This window comes from Martes martes, assembly GCF_963455335.1.
Source record: "Martes martes genome assembly, chromosome: 16".
NCBI lineage: Eukaryota > Metazoa > Chordata > Mammalia > Carnivora > Mustelidae > Martes > Martes martes.
The window spans coordinates 10,656,155-10,678,079 of NC_137904.1; the positions used below are offsets into that span (position 1 = coordinate 10,656,155).

At 57.2% G+C, this 21,925-nt stretch overlaps 2 protein-coding genes across 5 annotated transcripts in view; one reads left to right on the top strand and one right to left on the bottom strand.

The window, feature by feature from the left end:
- Nucleotides 1-12,470, bottom strand: part of FAM83G (family with sequence similarity 83 member G) — a gene marked incomplete at its 5' end in the record, with an annotated part of 29,278 nt that extends 16,808 nt beyond the window's left edge. The window contains one exon of the mRNA XM_080825851.1: nt 11,949-12,470. Coding sequence (XP_080681977.1) covers nt 11,949-12,470 — 522 coding nt within the window. The remainder of the gene's footprint in view (nt 1-11,948) is intronic.
- SLC5A10 (solute carrier family 5 member 10) overlaps nt 1-21,925 on the top strand; it is a 54,691-nt gene that overhangs the window by 25,577 nt on the left and 7,189 nt on the right. For 2 of the 4 annotated variants that reach the window (XM_080825852.1, XM_080825854.1), the window contains one exon: nt 21,380-21,487. The exons of 1 other annotated variant lie outside the window; for it this stretch is intronic. In XM_080825852.1, coding sequence (XP_080681978.1) covers nt 21,380-21,487 — 108 coding nt within the window. Of the gene's footprint in view, nt 1-21,313; nt 21,488-21,925 lie in introns of all 4 variants that reach the window. One more of the 4 variants, XM_080825853.1, reaches the window with a different exon arrangement.

The window sequence follows — 21,925 nt, forward strand, 5'->3', positions numbered from 1 at the left end:
CCAAAGTGAGGCAGGGGTCTTGACAGGGAGTGAGCTCCCCGTCCCAGGAGGTATTTATGGAAAGGCCAGAGATTGCTTGGCAAGGAGATGGTTGAGGGGCAGATGAGACACAAGGGCAGCTGGGTGGGCTCAGGACAGCTTTGGACTTCACCAGTTGAGCATGAGAGACCTTGAGGTGGACGGGATGGTAGCAGGGACTTCCTCGCCTGGGACTCCGCTGCCCCAGAGCCAGCCCTGGGAACCCCCTGGATAAGGCGCTCCTGGAGGCAAAGAGCATCTCGTGCCACCCTGGGAAGGGCGCAGCTGACACGTGTCTCCTTGGAGGCAGACAACACATCAACCCTTGCTCCCTTGTCACTGTCACCCCCCACCAGATTGGTCAGGCCTGCTTCCAGGCCTCACCTGTTCTGGCAGATGGGGACTTGCCCTGGGCCTGGGCTGGGGGACATGCCCCAGCAGGACCCACTCCTCGTGTATCCTTCCCCACGTCACCCTCCGGCAGGCAGGGTACCGGATGCAGTGGGCCTGAATCTGTTGGGGCCTGGCCCCCCATGGTGGGTCCCTCCCATGGGGTCCCAGGGCTGAGCGCCGGCTCTCCCGGGACACTGGTTTCCATGCCAAGACATGGTAAAAGGAGGGCCTGTAACAGGTGCCAGCTGATGCCAGGAGCCGGGAGGGGTACTTGGCATTCCTGAGGCACTGGGATGATGCTTGGGTAGGGGGTCTGGTGCTCCCCAAGGAGGCCCCCTCGGTCCTGCATACTGTTCCCCATTCTGGACCTGGGAGAGCTGGAGCCAGACACTCAAGGCTAGAACCCTGGTCTCGCGCTGTGGGATGGTGTAACGTTCAGTCCTCAAACAGGCGATGAGGCAGTGGTCGCTGTTCCCATTTTACAGATGAGGAAACTGAGGCACGGAGCGGTTCACTCCCTTGCCTAATTATCTGTTTAGGTGGCCCAGCTGGCCCACGAAGCTGTGACTTCATCCGGGGGAGAGCCCCCATTCGGAGCCAGCATGCGAGCCTGGTCTAAGGCAAGCCTTGGGGAGCTGCTGTCCACTAAGAATATGACCCAGTCGTCTGGGTCACGGGAACGAGGGAAGCCCAGGATAAGCCATGGCCCCTCTTGGGCCCTCGGTTTCAGTATCTGCAAAATGCGGGTGTCAGCCTCGCTCACTGCTATGGTCCTCCAGTCCACGCACCATGGATGGAGCCCAAAGCTGCTGGCCTGGCGTCGAGGGGCACAGCAGCTGCTCCCCGCTGCAGCCCGGCTCACACAGATGCCAGAAGGGTCCCGGGCAAGGCCAGGGCCAAAGCCACGAAAACACTGGAGGGGAAGCTGGAACCTGGAGACCACCTTTGCGCTGCCGTATGTTAAGTGACTGCACTGGGCAAAAGGCAGGTGGCCTGGGTCCCTGCTTTGAACCCTGTGCCTCAGGACCACAGGAACTGGTGTGTCCACGTAAGCAGCGGGACCAAGTGCCCAGATGCCAGGGGGTCCCCCGGCAGGCATGCGCGCATCCCGCATCCCAGTCCTGGCGTCGCTGGGGAGCCGACAGGGCAGCGACAGCCCCACAACACAGAACCTACCCAGAAGACACAGACCAGCTCCCAAGGCAAGGAAGGTCTCCAGGGGTCCCTGTATCTCACGGATCAGAAAGTCCTTTTTTGAAGAAAGGCACAGAACCAGGAGGGACCAGATACCCATGACAACCATCCCCGTTCTCAGCCCCAAAGGGCAGCACACTGGAGTCTGGATGATACCGAGGGGGAGCAGGAGGACGGCCGTGCCCCAGAGGGGGGCCAGCCACGCAGTGGGTGAGCCTAGAGCAGAGGGGAACGTGGCAGGGATCGGTATAGGCACGGGGCTTGAGCACGCTTTAGACCCAAATAACCCGTATATGCAAGCTCCCAAGATGCTTTCCTCCAGGGACTCTCCACAGCCCCTTTTACCACGCCCTCCCCAATCCGATCTCTGGCTCGGCCTCCCATGCCCCCACCACGGGCACTTCCATCGTCCAGGTGGTTACTGGGAGGACGTGAACAAGGGGGGCAGTGTCTGAGCCACAAAGGAGCAGCAGCCCCCCACCCATGGCTGCGGTCCCCAACACACACAGTCGGAAGCCTCACGATACATCCTGCTGGGGCCGGTGGTATGGGTGGGGGGTGCTGGTGTCCCCCAGTACCCCCTGGAGCCGCCACAGGAGTCTGAGCCCCTGGGCAAGGACAGCGCGGGCCCAGAGTTGGAGCTCAGGGCTCCAAGCCAGGGTCCAGCTCTGCGTGAGCCGTGTCTCTCTCTGGGTCTGTGTCGTCATCTGCAAAACGGGGAAGGGGGATGTGAGGCCTGAGGTTGGACCTGCTGAGGGATCCCCGACTCCCTGGGCCCTGCCCAGGTGCCCTGATGGCTTGTCTGAGCCAGCCGGAGCATCTTGCTGGGCTGCCCGCCACTCTGCCTCCCTCTGCCCCACTGGCATGGGACCTCCACCTGCCGCAAGCAGAAACCTGGCCCGCAGCTCCCGACACCCCCGCCCCGGCTCTGTTCCATGGATTTCCTGTGACCACAGAATCCACTCTTGGAGCAGAACTGTGCTCATGGGCCTGGGGGTAGAGCAGGTGTGTGGAAGCGCTGGGGGAGGCAGGGCAGGGACAAGACGGCCCAGGGGCTCCACACGCAGCTGGAAGACCGCTGGCCAGGGGCCCAGCCTCGGCGGCAACATCTCTCCCCAAGGGGCCCTGACCCCACCGGCTGGCCCTTGAAATACCGGGCCTAGAGCCACGCTCCCAGCAGCTCCTACCATTGGGGCATGCACCATGTCTGTGTTTCTGGCAAGGCCACAGCAACCGACTGAGTGGCACACCGTCTCCTAAGGGCCTGGACTCTGAGAGCCAGGTCAGGGTCCAGCAGGTTCCCGCCTGGAGCTCCCTCTCCAACACCTGCCCCACCCTCCCGGGCCATGCAGTTGTGTGGAAGAGGCTCAGAGAGGGGCAGTCCTGGTCTCTCCCTTCCAAGTGCTCCAGAAGAGAAAAGGGGACACAGACATGCCCCACCCACCTGGAGCCCAGAAGCGGCCACGGAAACAGAACACAAGCACACAAGGCCCTGGCCCTCCGTGTCTCTTGTGTCACCATCTGCAAAGTGTCAGAGCTCTGGAGCTGTCCTGCTAAGGCCCTGACGGACTCCTAGATGGTGGCAGCACAGGCAGCAGACAGTCCTGGGAAGACAGGGGACCTCAGGCAAGAGCCTCCGTCTCCCCAGGGGGCAGTCACGAGGCCCACCTGCACAGCTGTTGGCGGGCAGAGTGCATTAAAGCAGGCAAAGAGCCCGCTTGGGGCCCCAGAGCCCGTGTTCAGCACCTCCTCATCGCACAGACTGGAGTCCTGGCCCCACCTGACCTGCAACCCTCCGGGGTGCACCGGCCAGGAATCATCACTCACCATCTCCACTCCTCCGTGCTGGCTAGAAGGCTGGCACCGCCTGGTCACTCACAGAGACGACACAGAGAACGCTGTGGGCTGTTCTAAGGTTTCAAACGATGGCCATCAGCATCCTGGATTCGACTTCCACTTCCGGCCACCACAGAATAACAGAGCCTACGCTAACCTTCCTGCCTTAAACAGCAAACAAAACAAAACAAAAACCCCACAAAACCCAGGCCAAATCTATGAAACCCTAGCCAATGGGACTGCAGCAAGCACAGTGCTCCTGGAGAGAAGGGGAACAATGAGATCAGCCCCGAGATTGCCTCAGCTACCACCAAGCTGCAGCATGGGGGAGGGGCCCTGATGGAGTCCAGCAGTCTCCCTGAATCAAGGAGGCAGGGTGTGCTCAGAGCACGGTCGCCAGAATGTTCTGGATGGAATACTGGAGGAGAGAGAGGGCTGTAGAGAGCAAACACCAGACCCCCCTACAGGGTGTCCCCTTACCCTTCAGCTGGTGACTGAGCATCACATGCACAAAGGAGACCACCCAAGCTGGGACCAGCCTGCCGGAAAGAGGCAGCTGGAACGGTCACCGGTGTTCACGCAGGACGCAGGAGTCATTTACATTCCCCACAGCTAAAGTGCAGAGCTCTCTAGAACTCAGGGCCTGTGCGAAGAGTCCTCAGGAGGGTTTTAACTGAGTAGTGGGCAAATAAGCCCTACACCAGAGCCCAACAAACTTTTTCTGTAAAGGCCACATGGGAAATACTTCAGACTTTGCAAGCCAGCATGTGGTCCATGGTCCAGCTCTTACCCTGGGCTAAATCAGCTCTGGTCCCACTAATAAAGCCTAAAAACACCAAAGCGAACCTCAAGATGTGAAACTAGTAACAATTTAGATGAAAAATACACTGGATGGGATGAATACCAAATTAGACACCATAGAAGAAAAGATGAGTGAACTTGAAGACACATCAGTAGAAACGATCCCAAATGACCCATGGAAAGGGACTGACAAACCAGGATCGGCTCAGAGCATCAGTGAATGGGGGCAGAGCCCACTGAGAGGGTCTAGGATACACAAAATTGGGAGTCTTCAAAGGTACAAAGGTGTGGAGAAGACAGAAGAACGTTTGGAAAAGTAATGCCCGTAATTTTTCCACATTTGAAGAAAATTATCCATCCATAGTTGGGGAAGCTCAGTGAGTTGCAAGCAGAAGAGACAGGAAGAAAAACCTCATTGAGGCACATCAAAATCCCATCATTTAAAGCCCAAGTGAGAAAGAGAAAATCTGAAAAGCAGCCAGAGGGAGAAAGACCATTACATAACGAGGAGCGGAGATAAGCAGACTTCGCTGCAGAATAATCACCAGCCGGGGACTAGGGGAGCAACAAACATCTTTAAGCCACTAAAGGCAAAAACAATTACCCTAGAATTCCCTACCCAGGGAAAATAGCTTCCCAAACCGAAAACGAAATATGGACTTTTTCAGACCTACAGAGGCCGACAGAATTCATCCCCGGGCAGACCTGCACGGCAGTTATCACCAGCCCCTGTACACGTGGAGGCGTTGAGACTTCCAAGGACTGCAGTCGTCTGTCTCCCTGGGGGAGGCACAGGCTCCCCCCTCTTACTGGAAGGGCAGAGTTACTCTCCTATCCCCCCACACCCACTCCTCACACCCCCTGCCTCCTGGCTGCAGTGCCTCCGTCTCCCATGTCCTCGACGTGGCCCTGCACCCCTCCCCTCCCATGGTTTAAGGAGGGTTAAGGAGATTGAAAGGCCTAGAAGGTTCTCCAGGCACTGGGAAGGACCCCTGGGAGCCCCCGGCCCCACCGTGGTGACTGGGGGGGGGCATTCCTCCTCACTTCTGGCACTCTCCAAACCAGTCGCCCATCCTCTGGGTCCCAAAGGCCTGTCCCCGAGGGAACAGCCTGGTGGTCCTGCCTCCCAGGGACAGAGTCTGTGTAGGTCATTAACGCCTGTTGACCCAAGCCAAGGGCAGGATAACCAGGCCAGCTTTCTGGCACTCTCTCAGGTGTCCCTTTTCCAAGGACTAAGCAGAGGCAGCAGTGACCACTCCCACTGTCCAGAGAGGGAGTCCCTGTCCCAGAGCCACACGGTCATGGTCAGCTGGTGGCAGAGGCCTCCTGCTTAGGGCTCTTCCCTTGGCGGGGGATCCCATGTAAGTTCTAGCTGACTCCACCCACCGCCCCGCAGAGCCCACCCTGGCTCCTGAAACAAACTCCTGACCATCAGCTCTGCCCGAAGGCAAATGCCCCAGGGCCTCCTGGCTCTGCCACTCCTTCCCGGGGTGGCCCAGAGCACGGCCCCAGCTTCTCTTCTCAGTCGCATGGCGGGGGTACAATGGATAACCCGAGTCTCTCCCCCCTGACAGGCATCAACCTGGCGCCTTCCCCACCCTCTGCACTATTAAAACAGAAGCCTCATTAAGGCCAATTAAAGGAGGCTCGGGCCTCCTGAGTGCCAAACGGCTACAGCAGGATGGGGTCAAGAGGCACATACTGGTCACGCCCAGAGCCCTCTGTCCGGGGGCCCAGCCCAGTCCAGCAGCGTGGGCCCTGCCCTGCGTCTCCAGCCTTCCCCAGATGCACATCGGCCTCCTCACCAAGTCTCAGGAATGCTGCAGGGGAAAGGGGCCCGGCAGAGGGTGGGGGAGGGCTGGCTGGTGACCCGGGCTGTGCTTGTGGATGAGCGGGAGAGCACAGGCCCCGTCCCCTTCCCGCTGGCCCCCAGGGAGCCTCTGAGTCCTGCAAACTTCCAGGCCTGCAGGCATAACGTCTGGCCAACCAGACCCCTGCATGGGCATCTGTGAATGGCACCAGCTGACGATTTTCAAATTGGAAAATCTCAGACTCATTCATTGGAAAGCCTGTAAAACCTCAGGTTTCCCAGGGTCTGGGAGTGACAGATACTGCGGTGTCACTGAGCTTCCCAACCCCCCAGGACTGGCCTGGAAAGGACTTGCCCAAGGTCCCACTGCAAGCCAGAGAAAACCTGAGGTCCCTGGGCCACCTGTTGCCTACTGGTCTCTACTGCGTGCCAGCAAGCCCCTGCTTGAACTCCTCCAGGACGGGGAGCTCACTACTTTGCAACCCAGACTATTCCCAGAGTGAGGCTGTCAGGAGAGAGGGGAAGATGAAGAGAGGAGAGAACTCGCACTGATGAAACACTGCACTCTCTCCACCACTCTGACGCGGGTGTTGGCATTACCGTGGCAACGAGGAGGCAGGAACAGAGGGCCAGAGGAGCGAAGTGACCATCCTGGGGCAGCACGGCTCGGTGGAACAGAGGCTTGGCCATGGGTCTGTGTGGTCCGCAAGTCCCTCCTCCCACCGCCCTGCACTGCATTTAGCCTGGGAGGACGCCTGCAGAGCCCTCGGAAGCCTCGAAGGAGGCAGGCCGGAGCCTGGCAGGACGGAGGGCAGGGTCCTGGAGCAGAGGCGCGGCCCTGCCCTGCACTCCGCATCCTCGGATCACTCAGGAGCTCGTGGGCGCTCACCACTGTTACTGTTGCAAGACAAGTGTCCAATCCCCGTTTTGTAGATGAAGAAACTGAGGCCCAAGGCCCCACAACAAAGGGGGTGGCAGAATCGCACAGGAGAACCAGGGGACTGTGAGAGGACCGGCCCCTCTCTGCTGGCCTGGGGGGAGGTCCCTTGGCCTCCGGATGAGTCCGGTGAACCCGGGAGACCAGGAGTGCCACGCAGGCCCGCCAGACCAGAGACCCTCAGGTGAAGGCCAGCAGGCTCTGCCCCCACTCTCAGCGCCCTAACCTCAGTATCCTCATCTGGGACATGAATACGACAATAGGGTCGCGGGACGGAGGGAGGGCCGTGCCAGCGGCGGGGAGGCCACCTGTCCCAGCACCGGCTGCAAGAGGCGGGCAGCGTGCGCCCGGCCCCGAGCTGCGGGCCCTCCTTCCTGGCAGAGCTGCTCCTGGCTCTCCTCAAAGTCTCAATTAGGATGCAAACGCCCTTGGGTAGGAAGCCTTGGAGAGGATGGAGCTGACACCTGGGATTATGTTATCAGATGGCTCCCCACCTGGCAGGCGAGGGCCCTGGGCCTGGGCTGGGAACGGCGGGAGCAGGCACGAGCCCCTCCCCGGCTCCACGGCGTGAGCCTGGCCCGGCTGCTGCTCCCCGGGTTCCAGCACATGCCGCATGCGCCCTGCAAACAGCTCAACGGGCCTTCCCGAGGCCTCTAGGGGACAGCCTCAGTGCCAGTGAGCTCAGGGGAAACGAGAGCCCTCCCTCCTGCTCCTGGGGGACCCGCAGGGGTCTCAGCTTCGGGTGGCCTGTTCTCCCCAGTCCCGATGTGCTCATACTTCTACCGGCCCCCCCGGGAGAGCCAGGTGGCTGGGAGCGTGTTGGGGACAAGGAGCCTCATGGGGACAAGGAGCCTCATGAAAGGGCTTTTACTGTCCTGAGTCAAGCTGGGGGCAGCAGCAAGGCGCCAATGCTCCCACTGGGGGGCAGGGCCCAGAGAGCACAGCCAAGATGCCGCTCCCCTCGGGGGACAAGGGGGTCGGGGCCTGCAGACGGAGGTTCTGGGCCCGGCTCCTCCAAGGCGTCTGCCCTCTCTGGGCTCCACCAAGCCTCGGGTCCCTCATCCGCCCCAAGGAGGCAACACCTCCTCGGCACAGGTAAAGTGCCCGCTCAGCACCTGGCATACAGCTGGCATTTAACAAGCGCCTCATTAAGCTGCTTTTATTCTCTGGGAGCTGAGCCGTGAGCCAGGACGTCAGCGTGTGAAGGCAGGGGCTGACCGAAAACACCGTGGGGTTACCTGCTTCCAGTCTCCTCCTGCCTGAGGCAAGACACTGGACCTCTCTGGCTCTCTGTTCCCAAGCCCGGGCCTGGCAGGCCCGAGAAGTGGGTTCTAGTCCGGCTGTGCTCACTCACTCGCCCTCGTGCTCCCTCGGTGTCCTCACCTGTCCACGATTCACCCCTGCTTCCGGGACCTTCCCCGGACTGTCTGGGGTTGGCGCGGGGGTCCCGCTAGGGGCCTTTCCCCAAGGTCGTGGATGGGGGGTAGAGGGCACTCCCTCCCCAGCCCCCTCTGGGACCCAGCCCAGCCTCACCTCTCTCTCTCTCTCTCTCTCTCTCTCTCTCTCTCTCTCTCTCGGAGGCTGCAGAGGAGCGAGGCTGGGGCTTATCCCTCCTGGGCATGACGCTACAGGCCCGGCCTCTGGTATGCAGCTGCAACCCTGAAGCAGGTTTTTCCCCAGGTAGATCATGGGTCCTGGGGGGTGGGGGGGGTTCCATCTCAGAGACGTAGAGCCCAGTGGGGCTGGAAGACAGGTCCCAGAGCACAAGCTCCCTGCTCAGCACCATACAGCCAGTACGATTAGACCCAGAACCCAATGGTCTCCTCCCCCAGAAGAGTCCAGAATCACAGGGGAACAGGGTGTCAGAGCTGAAGGGACCCTTACCAATCGTCAATGCCTGTACCCATTTTACAGATGAGATGACTGGAGCTCTGAAAAGAGCTGGGGCTTGTCCCAGGTCCCCCAGCAGTAGAGGCAGAGCTGGGACCCTGGGCTCCCGGTCCTGGGGCCCCCTAGTTTCGTTCTCATGTTTTGGCAAATGGGGGAATTCAGCAGCCTTGACGGGAACACAGCCGCTCCCTGGCGGCCACGCTGGGGCAGGCTGAGTGTGTGCTGCGTCACTTCCCTGCCCCAGGGTCTGCCTGCCGTGCTGACAGGCCAGGGGGAGGAGGAGGTGGCGGGTTGGGCTGCCCTGAGTCAGCACCAGCAGCCCCAGCCCAGGTGCCCAGTTGGCAGGGGGTCAGTGTTCACGCCAGGCAACCGAACAGCGGGCTCCCCATCCCAGGCCTGGGGAGGGGGGAGTGTTCTCCCCACACTACTGCTGGTGGGGCGCAGAAGAGGATGCGGGGCGAAGGGAAAGATGTGATTCACAGGGAGAGATAAAGCAGGGAGAGCTCCCGGTGCCAGCGGGCGGGCAGGCCAGGAAAGCACCTTGTCAGCATGGGCCGTCAGCATCCGTCAGCAGCACGGCCCGGTGCCGGAGCCTGGGAAGCAGCAGGCGCAGGACTGATGGGAGGCTTGATGGCAGCGTGGCTGGGCTGCCCCTCCCTGCCCTGCCTGTCACTGTGTTCTGTCCAGGCCAGGATGGGCAGGGGACCCATCTTGGAATCTAAGGATGACAACAGTCCTGGTCCCCACCCCTCCACCCAACAACTTGCTAGGTGACATCAGCAGAGATGAACCAGTCGGGCCTCAGTTTCTACATCTGGAAAATGAGCAGATCCCACTACCTGAAATTACCAAGTGCCTCGCGCTCAAAAACCAGTAGCTATTGTCATTACTGCCCACCCACGTGCACACACTATGCTGGCCTCGGGTCCCTGGATGGATGTGACAGGCAAGCACAAAGGATGGGAAGCAGGGGCATGGCTCACCATGGCGCCGTGGGTTTGAACAAGTCCCTGTTCTCTCTGTGCTCTCCAATGGAAGACCCTAGACCCTCCTGCTGGGTCAGGGAGGCTCCCTGCCATCCAAGGGGGCAGTCTCAGCAGTGAGCCGCCTTTCTCAGAGGGGTCAGGGAGCCGCGCTGACTGGGGTACCGCACAGACCAGGGCTCCAACCCGAGATGGACCTCCCCCCAGCCATGTCACCTTGGACAGGCAACGCCAACAACCTGGTGGGGCTTTCGTGGGGAGCAAATGAAGTTCCAAGAGGCCCAGGGGACTGCATGGGATGGCTGGGTCTCAGACCGGGCTGCAGACATGTGGGGAGGATGCCCTCATGCCCGGCCTGGCCCTGGGTGCCCCTATCTGGTCCCATCACTGGGCCAGGCCATCCGTCTTCCTGTCTGGGGCAGATTAGACGCGCTGGCCTTTCCCACGCCGAGCAGGGATCTGGTGTCGGTCTCCTTCCTACTCCTGGTGGGGAGGAGAGGGGTGAGGAGAGGGAACCCTGGCACAGCAGGTCAAGCCCCGCCCCGGGCCTCAGTTTCCCCATTTAAAAAAAAGGGGTCAAGGGACCCCAACAGACCCTCCCAGAGGACTGGGTTGCACGACCTCAAGTCAGACACGACGTCAGCCGCACCTGCCTACCCCCTGGCAGGTGTGGGGCAGGATACTTGCCCAAGAGCCACGAAGGCCCCTTCCTCCTCCCAATGTCCCTCCTCTTCCTGAAACTCTTCCTCACTGCGGTCACCCGATGCCATCTCCTCAACAGCCAAAGACGCAGCCCCAGGCTCCCCTCCACTTTATACATCAGAAACCTGAACCCCAAAGCTGCCTGGGAACAGGCTGCGGGCCAGGCTCCGAGACACAGGCTCTCCGACTCTGCCAGGGTCAGAGTGCCTGTCCGCGGGGGACAGGCACTCCACCTTTCTAGAAACCTAACCCATGGCCACCTTGTCAGCTCCTGACCCACTTCTGGTTTCTCTGCCTATGAGTGTCCCCAGGCTCTGTCAGCCAGGATGCTCGCCAAAGCCAGCGTTCTGGGCTCATGGGATCCGCTGCCCGGCTCGGGGCCTGGCGAAGGGTTAGAGTCTGCTAGAAACACCTGCACCAGCACAGACACTGCTAACCACTCACCACCCTCTACTGAGCTCAGGCCTGGCTTCAGAACCTTTCTCAACACAGCTGGCTTGGGCAGGCTTTATCAGTCAGGTGCGATGTGCTCTGAAACCACAGAAATGCACGACCTCTCGGTAGGAAGACGCGCCAGCTCATGGCCGCGCTCGGCAAGGGGTGAGCTCTCCTTCTCAGGATGTGTGTCAGTGTGTCGGCTGAGAATGACTACCTGCACCAGGGATACCACCCCTCGAGGCAGGGATCAAGAAGAAGCAACGCTGGAGGTCCCTTCACCATCCCAGCCTGGGAAGATTCTGCCCTCACAAAGCTCACAAAGAGGCTCAGAGAGGGCGAGCAAGTCACTCTCCGTTGCCCAGCACGACCGGGAAATAGACGCATTTGAACTGGGACCTCCACACCAGCCTCAAAGGGACCCAGGCTCGTGTTTGGTCTCCGTGCCTCCTGCACCACGCCAGACTCTGTCCACCACCCAAGAAAAGCCACACCAGTGTCTCATGGTGTGCGTGGGAGCGTCTTGCTTCCCAGGTGTGAATCAGAGCCATCTCGAGGGACAGTAAGTAAGAGAAAAACCCCGAGATTCCTCCCCGCCCCACCCCATCACAACACTTTCTTCTGGGGAAGCTGCTTGCAGGCTTTGGGGCAAATCAGAACACACCCCCCCCCCACAGCAATGCACAAAGGCCCCTTGAGATGGGGCACCCATGGTCACCTGCCAGAGGACCCAGGTACCCTAATCCTGCGCAAAGACACTGAGGAGCCCCAGGAGGCCAGGGGAAGAGGCAGCCTGGGAGGCAGCAAAGAGACCACAGGGGATGGTGTCATGGTCTCCATATTGCTGCTGTGAGTTCACGCGCACCGAAATGGCAGAGATGCTGGGGGTTGGCTCAGGCGCATGGGGCCAGCTTCCCCTCAGGGGACCCCCACCCAGTAGCTGGCTCACCTTCTGGGCCTGACTGATCATCTTCCGCACCACCTCTTTGATGTGGGCCTGCCCATCGATGGGGGGCTGCATGTAGACGCTGGCCCGGGTCACACCACGGTAGGCAATGGTGTCGGGCCAGCCCAGGTCCAGCTGCGGGATGGATCGGTCAGACTTCTGGGGCCAGTACTCCAGGGAGGGCAGTGGCTCGGCCTCGGTGGGGTCCCCACCTGCCCTGCTGGCCTCCTCGCTGTCACCAACGCCATCGTCCTCAGGCCCCCGGGGCCTGCCCGCACCCCTCGGGTCCTCAGAGCCAGGGTCATACACCTCAATGGTCTCCAGGATGCGCTTGAGCTCCAGCTCTGACAGGAAGTCCCGAATGTTCTCCCGCTTCAGCACCTCGTAGAAAGCCTCCCTGCCACGGGCCACCAGGGCCTCCAGGGCCAGCCGCTGCTCCTCGCTGTAGAAGAACTCGGGCTTGGACTCACTGGAGCGCCAGTTGACGTGGCTGTCGTCTAGACACTGCACCTGGGAGAAGGCCATGTTGCCACTGCCCCGACGACGCTTGTGCCGGGTGGGCGGGCGACAGAGAACTCCGCAAGATCAGGCTCGTGAATTCCGGCGCGCTCTGGGGCTCCACCAGTGCCTCAGCGACTGTGCCCATAGGGAGCCTGCGGGAGAGCCCAAGTGAACGCAGAGGTCAGGTCAGGGTGCAGGCGGGACCGGGGAGGGGCGACAGAGCGACAGGGCGGGGGTGGGGCGGCAGTGGGCGAGACGGCGGGGCGGGACCCACGCCTGGGTGCGGTGCGCCTCTATCAGTAGGGGCCGGGGGACCCACATCCCGGAGGAACTGTGGAGCTGCCTAAAGTCCTAGGCAACTTCTGGGAGGAACCAGGGCAGGCAGGGAACTTCCCAGAAGTTTCCAAGAGTGGGAGGCAGGGCACAACCCGGGTGGCCTCTGGCCCAGCTCGGCGGCGCCCTGCATTCCGACGGCTTCCAGGAAGGGCACGGGGGTCTTAAAATCTGCGGACCCGCAACCCGAGAGGCCTGCCCGGAGGAGGCTCGAGGAAGCGCCGCTGCCGGGCCCGGGATCCGGGGCGGCGGGCCAGGACTCGCTTACCGGGCGGGCGCGGGCCAGAGCCGGCAAGGAGAGGCGCGCAGGCGGAGCGGAGCGCACCGGCGGCGGCGGGCTGGTGACTAATGCAGCCCCGCCCACCCCGCCGCCGCCACCTGCGGTCACGTGCCGCCCTAGGGGCGGGGCCGGAAGCTGATTCACACACACCCCCCCCTCCCCGCCCAACCAACCCCCAAGGGACACCGGCGTAGGGTGGCTGTGCGCCGCGCCGCCTCCTCCTAGGCTCCCCGGGCCGGGTGGCGGAATTCTGGAAAGCCCAGGGACCAAAGTCCAACAACGACTGGAACATTGGAGCCCAGAGAGGGACAGTATTCTTGCTGAGAACACACAGCAACTCAACAGCCTTTGCGCTCCTCCCCCTGACTCCCAGAGCCTGTTGGTAACCTTGGTCCAGCCCTATCAGTGTCCAGTTTCCCAGGTGGGACGGGAAATCTGTGCAGATACCCAGCTGTCCAGTTGTGGAAGTAGAGTTAAGGTACTGGACCGGGAGACCCCATGGCAAAGATAGGGCATTGTCTGACCCAAACTCAGGAAGGAGCCTTTAGGGAACCTGGTGTGCAGAGAGCAGGTAGATAACCAGTTCTTAGTCCCTAGCCCTGCTCCTTACTGGGAGGGGTTGCCCCCCCGGGACTGGTCCCACATGATAAGCAGTGCCCACCTGAACCCTGGGATGGGGAGAGCCAGAGAGGGCTGCTGAGGGCTGGAGTCAGACCCAACTCTTGCCCGCAGACCCTGTGTTCCCCACCCCACTCAGCCACAGAGGAGAGGCAGCGGTCCCCAGGGGCAAGCACTGCCTTGGGAACCTTGGAGGCTGATTTATATAGCCTCACTGCCACCTGGGACCCAGAACAAGAGTCTCGGGGCTTCAGCTTCTCCTTTGGCTTTTATGACAAACCCTGGAGCTCATGAAGGGAGTCCTGGCTCTCTGGGCTGAAAAGGATGAAGCCCTCCAACCTTGCAGTTACCTGTCCATATTTACAGATGCACAGGAAATTGTTAGAAATAAAAAAACAACAACACACCAACAGAGAGGTCACAGGCAGCCTTCTCCCAGTTTCTCCCAGTGGCATCATCTTGTAGAACTCCAGTATAGTAACACAATAGCCAGAAAATTGACATTGGTGCAATCCAGAACCTGTTCGGATCTCACCAGTTTACAAGCGTTCCTGGGTGTGTGTGTGCATGCGCAATCCTACCTCGTGTGCAGATTTGTGTGGTCGCCACCACTGCCATTAGGATGCAGAACTGTTCCACTGTCACCAAAACCTCCCTCTCTACCACCATACCCACATCTCCATCCCTGACCCCTGTCAACCTCGAAATCTGTTCTCCATCTCTGCAATGTTGTTATTTCAGGAATGCTATGTAAATGGAAAGTGTAGCATAGAAACTTTAGAGATTAGCTTTTTCTCCCACTCAGCATAATTCTCTGGCAAGTCGTCCAGATTGACGTGCATGTCCGTAGCTTAACGATCCCTATCGTTTCTGTTGCTGGCTAGTATTCATGGCATGGGTGGACCAGAGTTTGTTCAACCATCTCTTCTGCTGAAGGACAATGGGTTGTTTCGAGTTTGGGGGCTATTATGAACGTAGCTGCTACGAACCTTCATATGCATGTTTACATATTCATTCGTATACATGTTATATCATGTATATTTTACATTCCTACCAATTACATACGAGTGATCCAGTTTCTTCACATCCTTGCCAACATTTTATGTTGTCACAATCTTTTTATCTTAGCCACACTGATACGTGTGTAATAATGTCTTCCTATGGTGTTAATTTCTATTTTCCTAATGACTAATGACATAGAACATATTTTCATGCGCTTATTTGCCCGCTGTCAGTCCTCTTCTTCAGAAATGCCTGTTCATGTGTTTTGCCCATTTTCTAAGTGGATTATTTGGTGTTTCCCGTTGAGTTTGAGAGCTTTTTCTCCGGCCCCCCCCCCTTTTCTTTTTGAAGAGAGAATGAGAGTGAGTAACATTATGAGCAGGTGTGGGGAGGAGCGGAGGGAGAGAGAGAGACAGAATCTCAAGCAGGCTCCATGCCCAGCACGGAGCCCGACATGGAGCTCTATCTCACAACCCCAACCAAGATCCAGACCCGAGCCAAAACCCAGAGTTGAACGCTTAACCAACTGAGCCACCCAGGCCCGGGCTCCCTGCTCTTATATATTCTAAATACAAGGTCTTTGTCAGGTCTATGGCCTGCACAGTATTTGCTGCTGGTCTGTAACTTTTTAAAAAAATATAAAACACAGGGGCGCCTGGGTGGCTTGGTTGGTTAAACAACTGCCTTCAGCTCAGGTCATGATCCCAGGGTCCTGGGATCAAGCCCCGCATTGGGCTCCCTGCTTGGCATGAAGCCTGCTTCTCCCTCTCCCACTCCCCTGCTTGTGTTCCCTCTCTTGCTGTGTCTCTCTCTGTCAAATAAATAAATAAAATCTTAAAAAATATATATATATAATACAATATTATTAACTATAATCACTATGCTGTACATTAGATCTCCAGAATTTATTCATCTTATAATTGGAAGTTTGTACCCTTTGACTAAGATCACTCCTTTTCCTCCATCCCACAGGCCCATCATTCTACTCTCTTTTTCTGACTTCACCTTTCTTAGATCCATTTATAAGTGAGATCATATAGTATTGTCTTTCTCTCGCTGACTTACGTCATCTAGCATAATGCCCATAATGGTCCACCAATGTTGTCACAAATGGTAGGATTTTCTTCTTTCTCAGGGCTGAGTAATATTTCTGTGTGTGTGTGTGTGTGTGTGTGTGTGTGTGTGTCTGTGTGTGTATGTCATATCTTTATCCATTCATCTGTTGATGGACTCTTGAGGTTATTTCCATGTCTCAGCTATTGTGACTAATGCTTCAATGAACATGGAGTACAGACATTTCTTCAAAGTAGTGATTTCATTTCCTTAAGATATATACTCAGATGTGGCATTGCTGGATCAAATGGTAGTTCTATTTTTAGTTCTTTGAGAAATCTCTGTACTGTTTTTCATAGTAGCTGCACTGATCTAGGTTCCTACCAGTAGCACACCTACATGCACAAAAGGAATTCCCTTTTCTCTACATCCTGGCCAATACATGTGATATGTCTCTCTCTCTCTCTCTCTCTCTCTCTCTTTTTTTTTTTTTTTTTATGATAGCCATTCTAACATGTGTGGGGCGGTATTTCATTGTGGTTTTGGTTTGCATAGCCCTGATGACTAGTGATTTTGAGCATTTTTTGGTGTACCCGTTGGCCGTTTGTATGTTTCCTTTGGAAAAAATGTCTATTCAGATCTTCTGCCCACTTTTTAATTGGATTTTGTTTTGAGATTTTTTGGGGGGGTTGCTATTGAGTTGTATGAGTTCTTTATATATTTTGACTATTAATCTCTTATCAGTTTTTTGGCTTGCAAATATTTCTTCCCAATCTGTAGGTTGCCTTCTCATTTTGTTGATGATTTCCTTTGCTGTGCAGAAGCTTTTTAATCTGTTGTAGTCCCATTCTTTTTTTCTTTTGGTGTCAAATAAAAAAAAAAAATCATTGCCAAGATCAATGTCAAGGAGCTTACCCCCCCCCCCCACCATGTTTTCTTCTAGGAATTTTACATTCAAATCCCTAGTCCATTTTGAGTTGGTTTTTAGGAATGGTTTGAGATGGTAGTCCAGCTTCATTCTTTAGCATGTAGCTGTCCCATTTCCCAACACCATTTATTGACGAGACCATCCTTTCTCCATTGTATATTTTTAAATCCTTTGTCCTAAATTAATTGGCTATATATAGGTATGGGTTTATTTCTGTGGTCTCTATTGTGTTTTATTGATCTATGTGTCTGTTTTTGTGCCAATACTGTATTGTTTTGATTATTATAGCTTTGTAGTATAGTTTAAAATCAGGGGTGTGATGTCTCCAGTTTTTCTCTTCTTTCTTAAGATTGCTTTGGCTATTTGGGTTGTTTTGTGGTTCTATACAAATTTTTAGGATATTTTTTCTATTTGTGTGAGAAATGCTATTGGAATTTTGATAGGGACTGCATTGAATCTGCAGATGACTTTCAGTGGTATGGACATTTAACAACATGAATTTTTCTAATCCATGAACATGGTATGTCTTTCTTTTTATTTGTGTCATCTTCAACTTCTTTCATCAGTGTCTTATAATTTTCATTGTACTGGTCTTTCACCTCCTTGGTTAAATTTATTTCTAGGTATTTTATTATTTTTGATGCCATCATGAATGGTATTGTTTTCTTAATTACTATTTCTGATGGTTCATTCTTAGTCTATAGAAACACAACTGATCTTTGTATAGTGACCGTGTATCCTGCAACTTTACTGATTTTGTCCTGTAGCTTTTCTTTTCATCCTTTTCACAGGTGTCTCACACTGAACTTTTAATTTTTTTGAGGTTTACTTAATCCATTTTTTTTCTTTTATGCATAGTGCTTTTGATATCAAGTCTTTGCACTCTTTGCCTAGCCCTAGGTCCTGAAGATTTTCTCTATTTCCCTGCCCAAATGTTTGATAGTTTTTACATCTTACATTTAAATCTGTGATCTATTGTGAATTAATTTTGTGTCAGGTGGAACATTTAGGTTGAGGTTGAGTTTTGGTCTCTGGATGTCCCCCAGAAGGATTTTATGGGGGAAGAAACAGCCTCAGAGAACTTAAATAATCACCCAAGATCACACAGTATGGTGTTGGGATAGTGGGACTTAAACCCAGGTCTGTGTGTTTTTCTCCTACTCCTTACTGCAACATCTACATCTGGACTTTCTCCCTGGGATGGGCTGGGGCTGGTTAGGGAGTGGGGAGCAACTTGATTAGCCCTTATGATCTTATGTCCAGTGGCCTCCTTGGGAAAGGGTCATTCAGTCTATCAACAGACACTGGCAGAGGCTGTCACAGGTCACAGAGTTAATGGTGCCCCGAGAATATTTCCTAAAGCCTGCACAGACACCACAGGTTGAGAGTCTGAACGCCTATGAATTCCCTGAGTTTATGAAGGAGGGAAGGGTATTCCCAAGAGAGGGAACAGCAAACACGGAGGCCCAGAGGTGTGGCTAAAACTGGCTAAGTGGGTAGGGGGCCATGAATGGCACATTTAGAGCCTTGTGATCCCTTCTGCATGGGATGGAGAGCCAAAGAAGTGTGTGAACAGGAAGGAGGGTGGTTTTAGAAGGTCCCTCTGCTGTGTGTGAGGAGGGTGGATTAGAGGGGGCAAGGCAGTGCAGTAAGGAGGTGGTGCAGTTCACCTGGTCACCAAGCCCAGTGGCTGGACTTGGTATTGGCCACAGGGAGGGAGGACATGGGGGACGAGGAGAGGGCCAGCTCCCAGGCTTCTGGTGTGGCCCTGGCTGGACAGAGCTGCCAATGCAAAAGTAGAACCTGGCTGGGGAGCCCCCAGGCCCACAGAGGCTTGTTCCTTGCCCAGCTCAGAAGCAACCCCCACCCCCCCACCCCCAGCCTTCACTGTCCTGAGGCTGCTGACTGCTGAAGGTGGCACATTCAGGGGACTTTAATGGCGACACCTCTGCTGCTGTCATAAAGGAGAGGTTGTTCTTTCTTGCTGTTCAGCACAAACTCAGGCAAGCGAGCCAGCGGTGCCCAGAGGCAGAGGCCCATGCCCAGAGCCTGGAATGGGCTGAAAAAACTGGGCCAGAATCTCCTGACTCGGGCTTTCTGAGCCATTATGTGGCTGTGACTCCTCACCCGTCTCTCCCAGGAGGGCTGGGTCTGGGCATCAGAGCCGGCCAGTCCAGGCCCAGAACCAGTCAGGAGGGGTCCATCACCTGCCCTCTGTATGCTGGACCCCAGTACCTCCCCCCAACCCCCACCCCAAAGTCCCACCATGGGGCCTGGGGCTTGACCTGGGTCCCACTGCGTGTCCCAGCCAAGTTATGCCCTTTTCGTCCCAAGGGTTCCCGTCCACTGCTGGGCTGCCGCTGGATCAGGCAGTGCAGGGACCTTTTCATGACTGTTTTCTGGCTTCCTTTCTCCTCCTCCTCCTGCTCTCCTCCTGTGCCTGCCTCCTTCTTCACCACCATTCACTCCATTACGCACTCATTCATTCACAAATGTTCCCAGCCCTGAACTGAGTGATACCTGGGACCTGGAGATGATTCAAACCCAGTGTCCGCCCCGGGGAAGCTCCCAGTCTGGTGGGGGGAGGTGAAATCCGCATACAAACTCTCATGATTCAATCCTCCGCCATAGGAGCCTTTGAGAGGAAGCTGCTTTGCCTGCTTGGGGGGCGGGGAGGTGCAGAGGGAGTCAGAGAAAGCCTCAGAGGACCAGCCCTTTGCAATGGGCCAGGGAGCAGGAGGTAAACAAGGGTAGGACGGAGTCCTGGGAGGAGGGGACCTCGTCTGCAAAGGCCTGGAGGCGGCCAAATGCTGGGTGTGTATGAGAAAACAGCAGCAGGTCCGGGTGGCTGACGCATGCACGCTGGGTGGGAGGACCTGGGACCAGTTGACAAGGACCTAAAAGGCCGTGGAAAGGGGGTCTGGGAATGTGGGGGAAGGGGGACTTCTGAGAAGGAAGTAGTGTGAGCGGAGGTGTAATTTTGCAAGGATGGGGAGGATGGAAGGGGGCGGGGAGAGCTGGTGCCTGGAGCAGGGCAGGAGCCAAGTGAAGCAGGCAGGGGTGTGGCAGGAGAAGCCAAGGGGCTGGGGCGTTAGGGGGCTGGGTAAGGGGAGGGGAGGAGAAAGGGCAGCGAGCCATTACCAGGCGGAGGGAGTAGAAGGGGACAAGTTCGATTGGACACACTGATTGGGAGGTCCCCCAGGGATGACTGGCAGCGGACACCGCAGGTGCCTGGATGCAAGAAAGGGTCTGGGCTAGAGACCGGGGTGCCAGGTCCTTGAGGATGGGGGGGTGCTTCCCCAGCCCTGCTAGCCTGGAGGAAGGGGATCTGAGACTGCCATGGGTTGGACATCCATGGAAGGACTTTTCAATAGGGTCATTTGGAGGGGACAGTGGTGAACTTGGGAGTACCTGGTCTGCAGGGGGAGCACCGTGGCACGGGGAATGCCGCTGCCCGCTGCCTAATGGAAATATAAGCCCCCACACTGGCCTCCCTTCCCCCTGGAGCTCTGGTCCAGCTGTGTCTCTTTCTGAACTTTCCCCGCCATCCCTCTCCTCTCTTTTGCTCCGCATCTGTGGGTCCCCTGCTGAAAATCCCCCGAGGGACAGGGGCCACAGGGCGATGAGGAGTATTTGGTGGGAGGAGCACGTGAACAGGGGGCTGCCCACCGTTCCCACACCATGCTGGGGAGGCCGGCTGCTGTGGGCAAGCTCTGGGAGTGAGGCCCATGTTTCCTGCCCCCCAACAGGGCTCTGCGGGAGGGGGCTTGCTAGGGAGGCCCGGATGTAGGGCTCAGTCCAGGCACTCACCCACAGATGAGCGGTGTGAGCCCCTCCTGCCTTTGGGGAGATGGCCACGGTGACAGCCCCCTTCTTACCAGCTCGCCACCCACGCCCACTGAGAAGAGGAAGAAACAAATCAGCAGGCCCCAGTGGTCCTGAGCAAAGAGATGAGGAAAAATGCGGAGGGGTGGGGGGTCAGGGGATGGACCCAAGAGTCACTTCTGAGCTAGTCCCCCCTGGAAGGCCTGGGCAGAGGGGCTGGTGGGGAAGGCCTCAGGTGACAGGGAGGCCTGTGTGGCTGCAGGAAAGTGCAGGGGGTGGGGGGCAAGGAAGGGGACAGGTCCAGAGGAGCCCAGCCTCTGTCTCAATAATGGAGGGTCTTGCGGACAGCAGAACTATTGGAGAATTCTGACCAGGGTGTGATCGGGCTCCCCTGTGTTTTTCGGGTCCTGCAGGAACTGCTGGAGATGGCTCTGGGTGGGGGGGGGGCAGTGTTAGGGGGACAGGCCCCAGCCCAGGGGTTGGGGAAGGTGCCCCTCTAGACTGCCTTTGCCCCTCCGGGGAGAAGGGCTGGGGGCAGAAGGGAGGGTGAGGGAGACCAGCACCCCAGGTGGCTTCTAACAGCAGACTGCTCGCATGGGCAATGCCACACCGCAACTGAGCCCCCTGGCCTGTCCTGGGACAGGGAGAAGACGTTATGATGGAGGACACCGGGCAGGAAAAGAGTCAAGGGTTTAGGGGCCAGAACGGCTCTGAGGCCAACCCCCTCCTCATGACCCAGACTGGGAAACGGACCCAGGACCACGTAGCTCCCGGTCAGAGACGGTGACGGTGCAGGGCCCCGCCAGGCCGGGGTCTTGCCGGCCCCAGGTGCTCGCGGCTGTGGGAAGGGCGGGGTGGGCCAGCTGGGATATACCGGGCATCCCTCTGATGCAGATGACGTGGGCTGCGTGGTGCCGTCCGAGTGCCTGCGGGCCTGCGGGGCGGAGATCGGCTGCTCCAACATCGCCTACCCCAAGCTGGTCATGGAGCTGATGCCCATAGGTGAGACTCTGGGAGGGGTCGGGGCAGGGTGTGGGGTGGAAGTGGGGGGCGGCAAGGCTAAGGGGCGAGGTGGGCGGGAGGGGCGCTGTGGAGGCCATTCTGGATCCAGTGTGACATCCAAGTGGGATGTCACTCCCTAAGACTTTTCATGGGAATACCGTCCATCGTCTTGAGAACCCTAAGGGCTGCTATCATCATCCCCATGTTGGAGACGGGGAACTGAGACTCAGAGAGGTTGAAGAGACCTGCCCAAGGTCACGTGGCCAATGAGCCCCAGAGCTGTGTTCTCAGCCCAGATAATCTGCCTCCAAGGGCTTGTCCTCTTCCCCCCCCCGCTGTCCCATCCCCTGAGTGAGGTCAACCTGCTTCCCACTGCCGGCTGTGAGGTAGTCAGCTCCATTTTACAGATAGGGAAACTGAGGCACGGAGTCGGGAAAG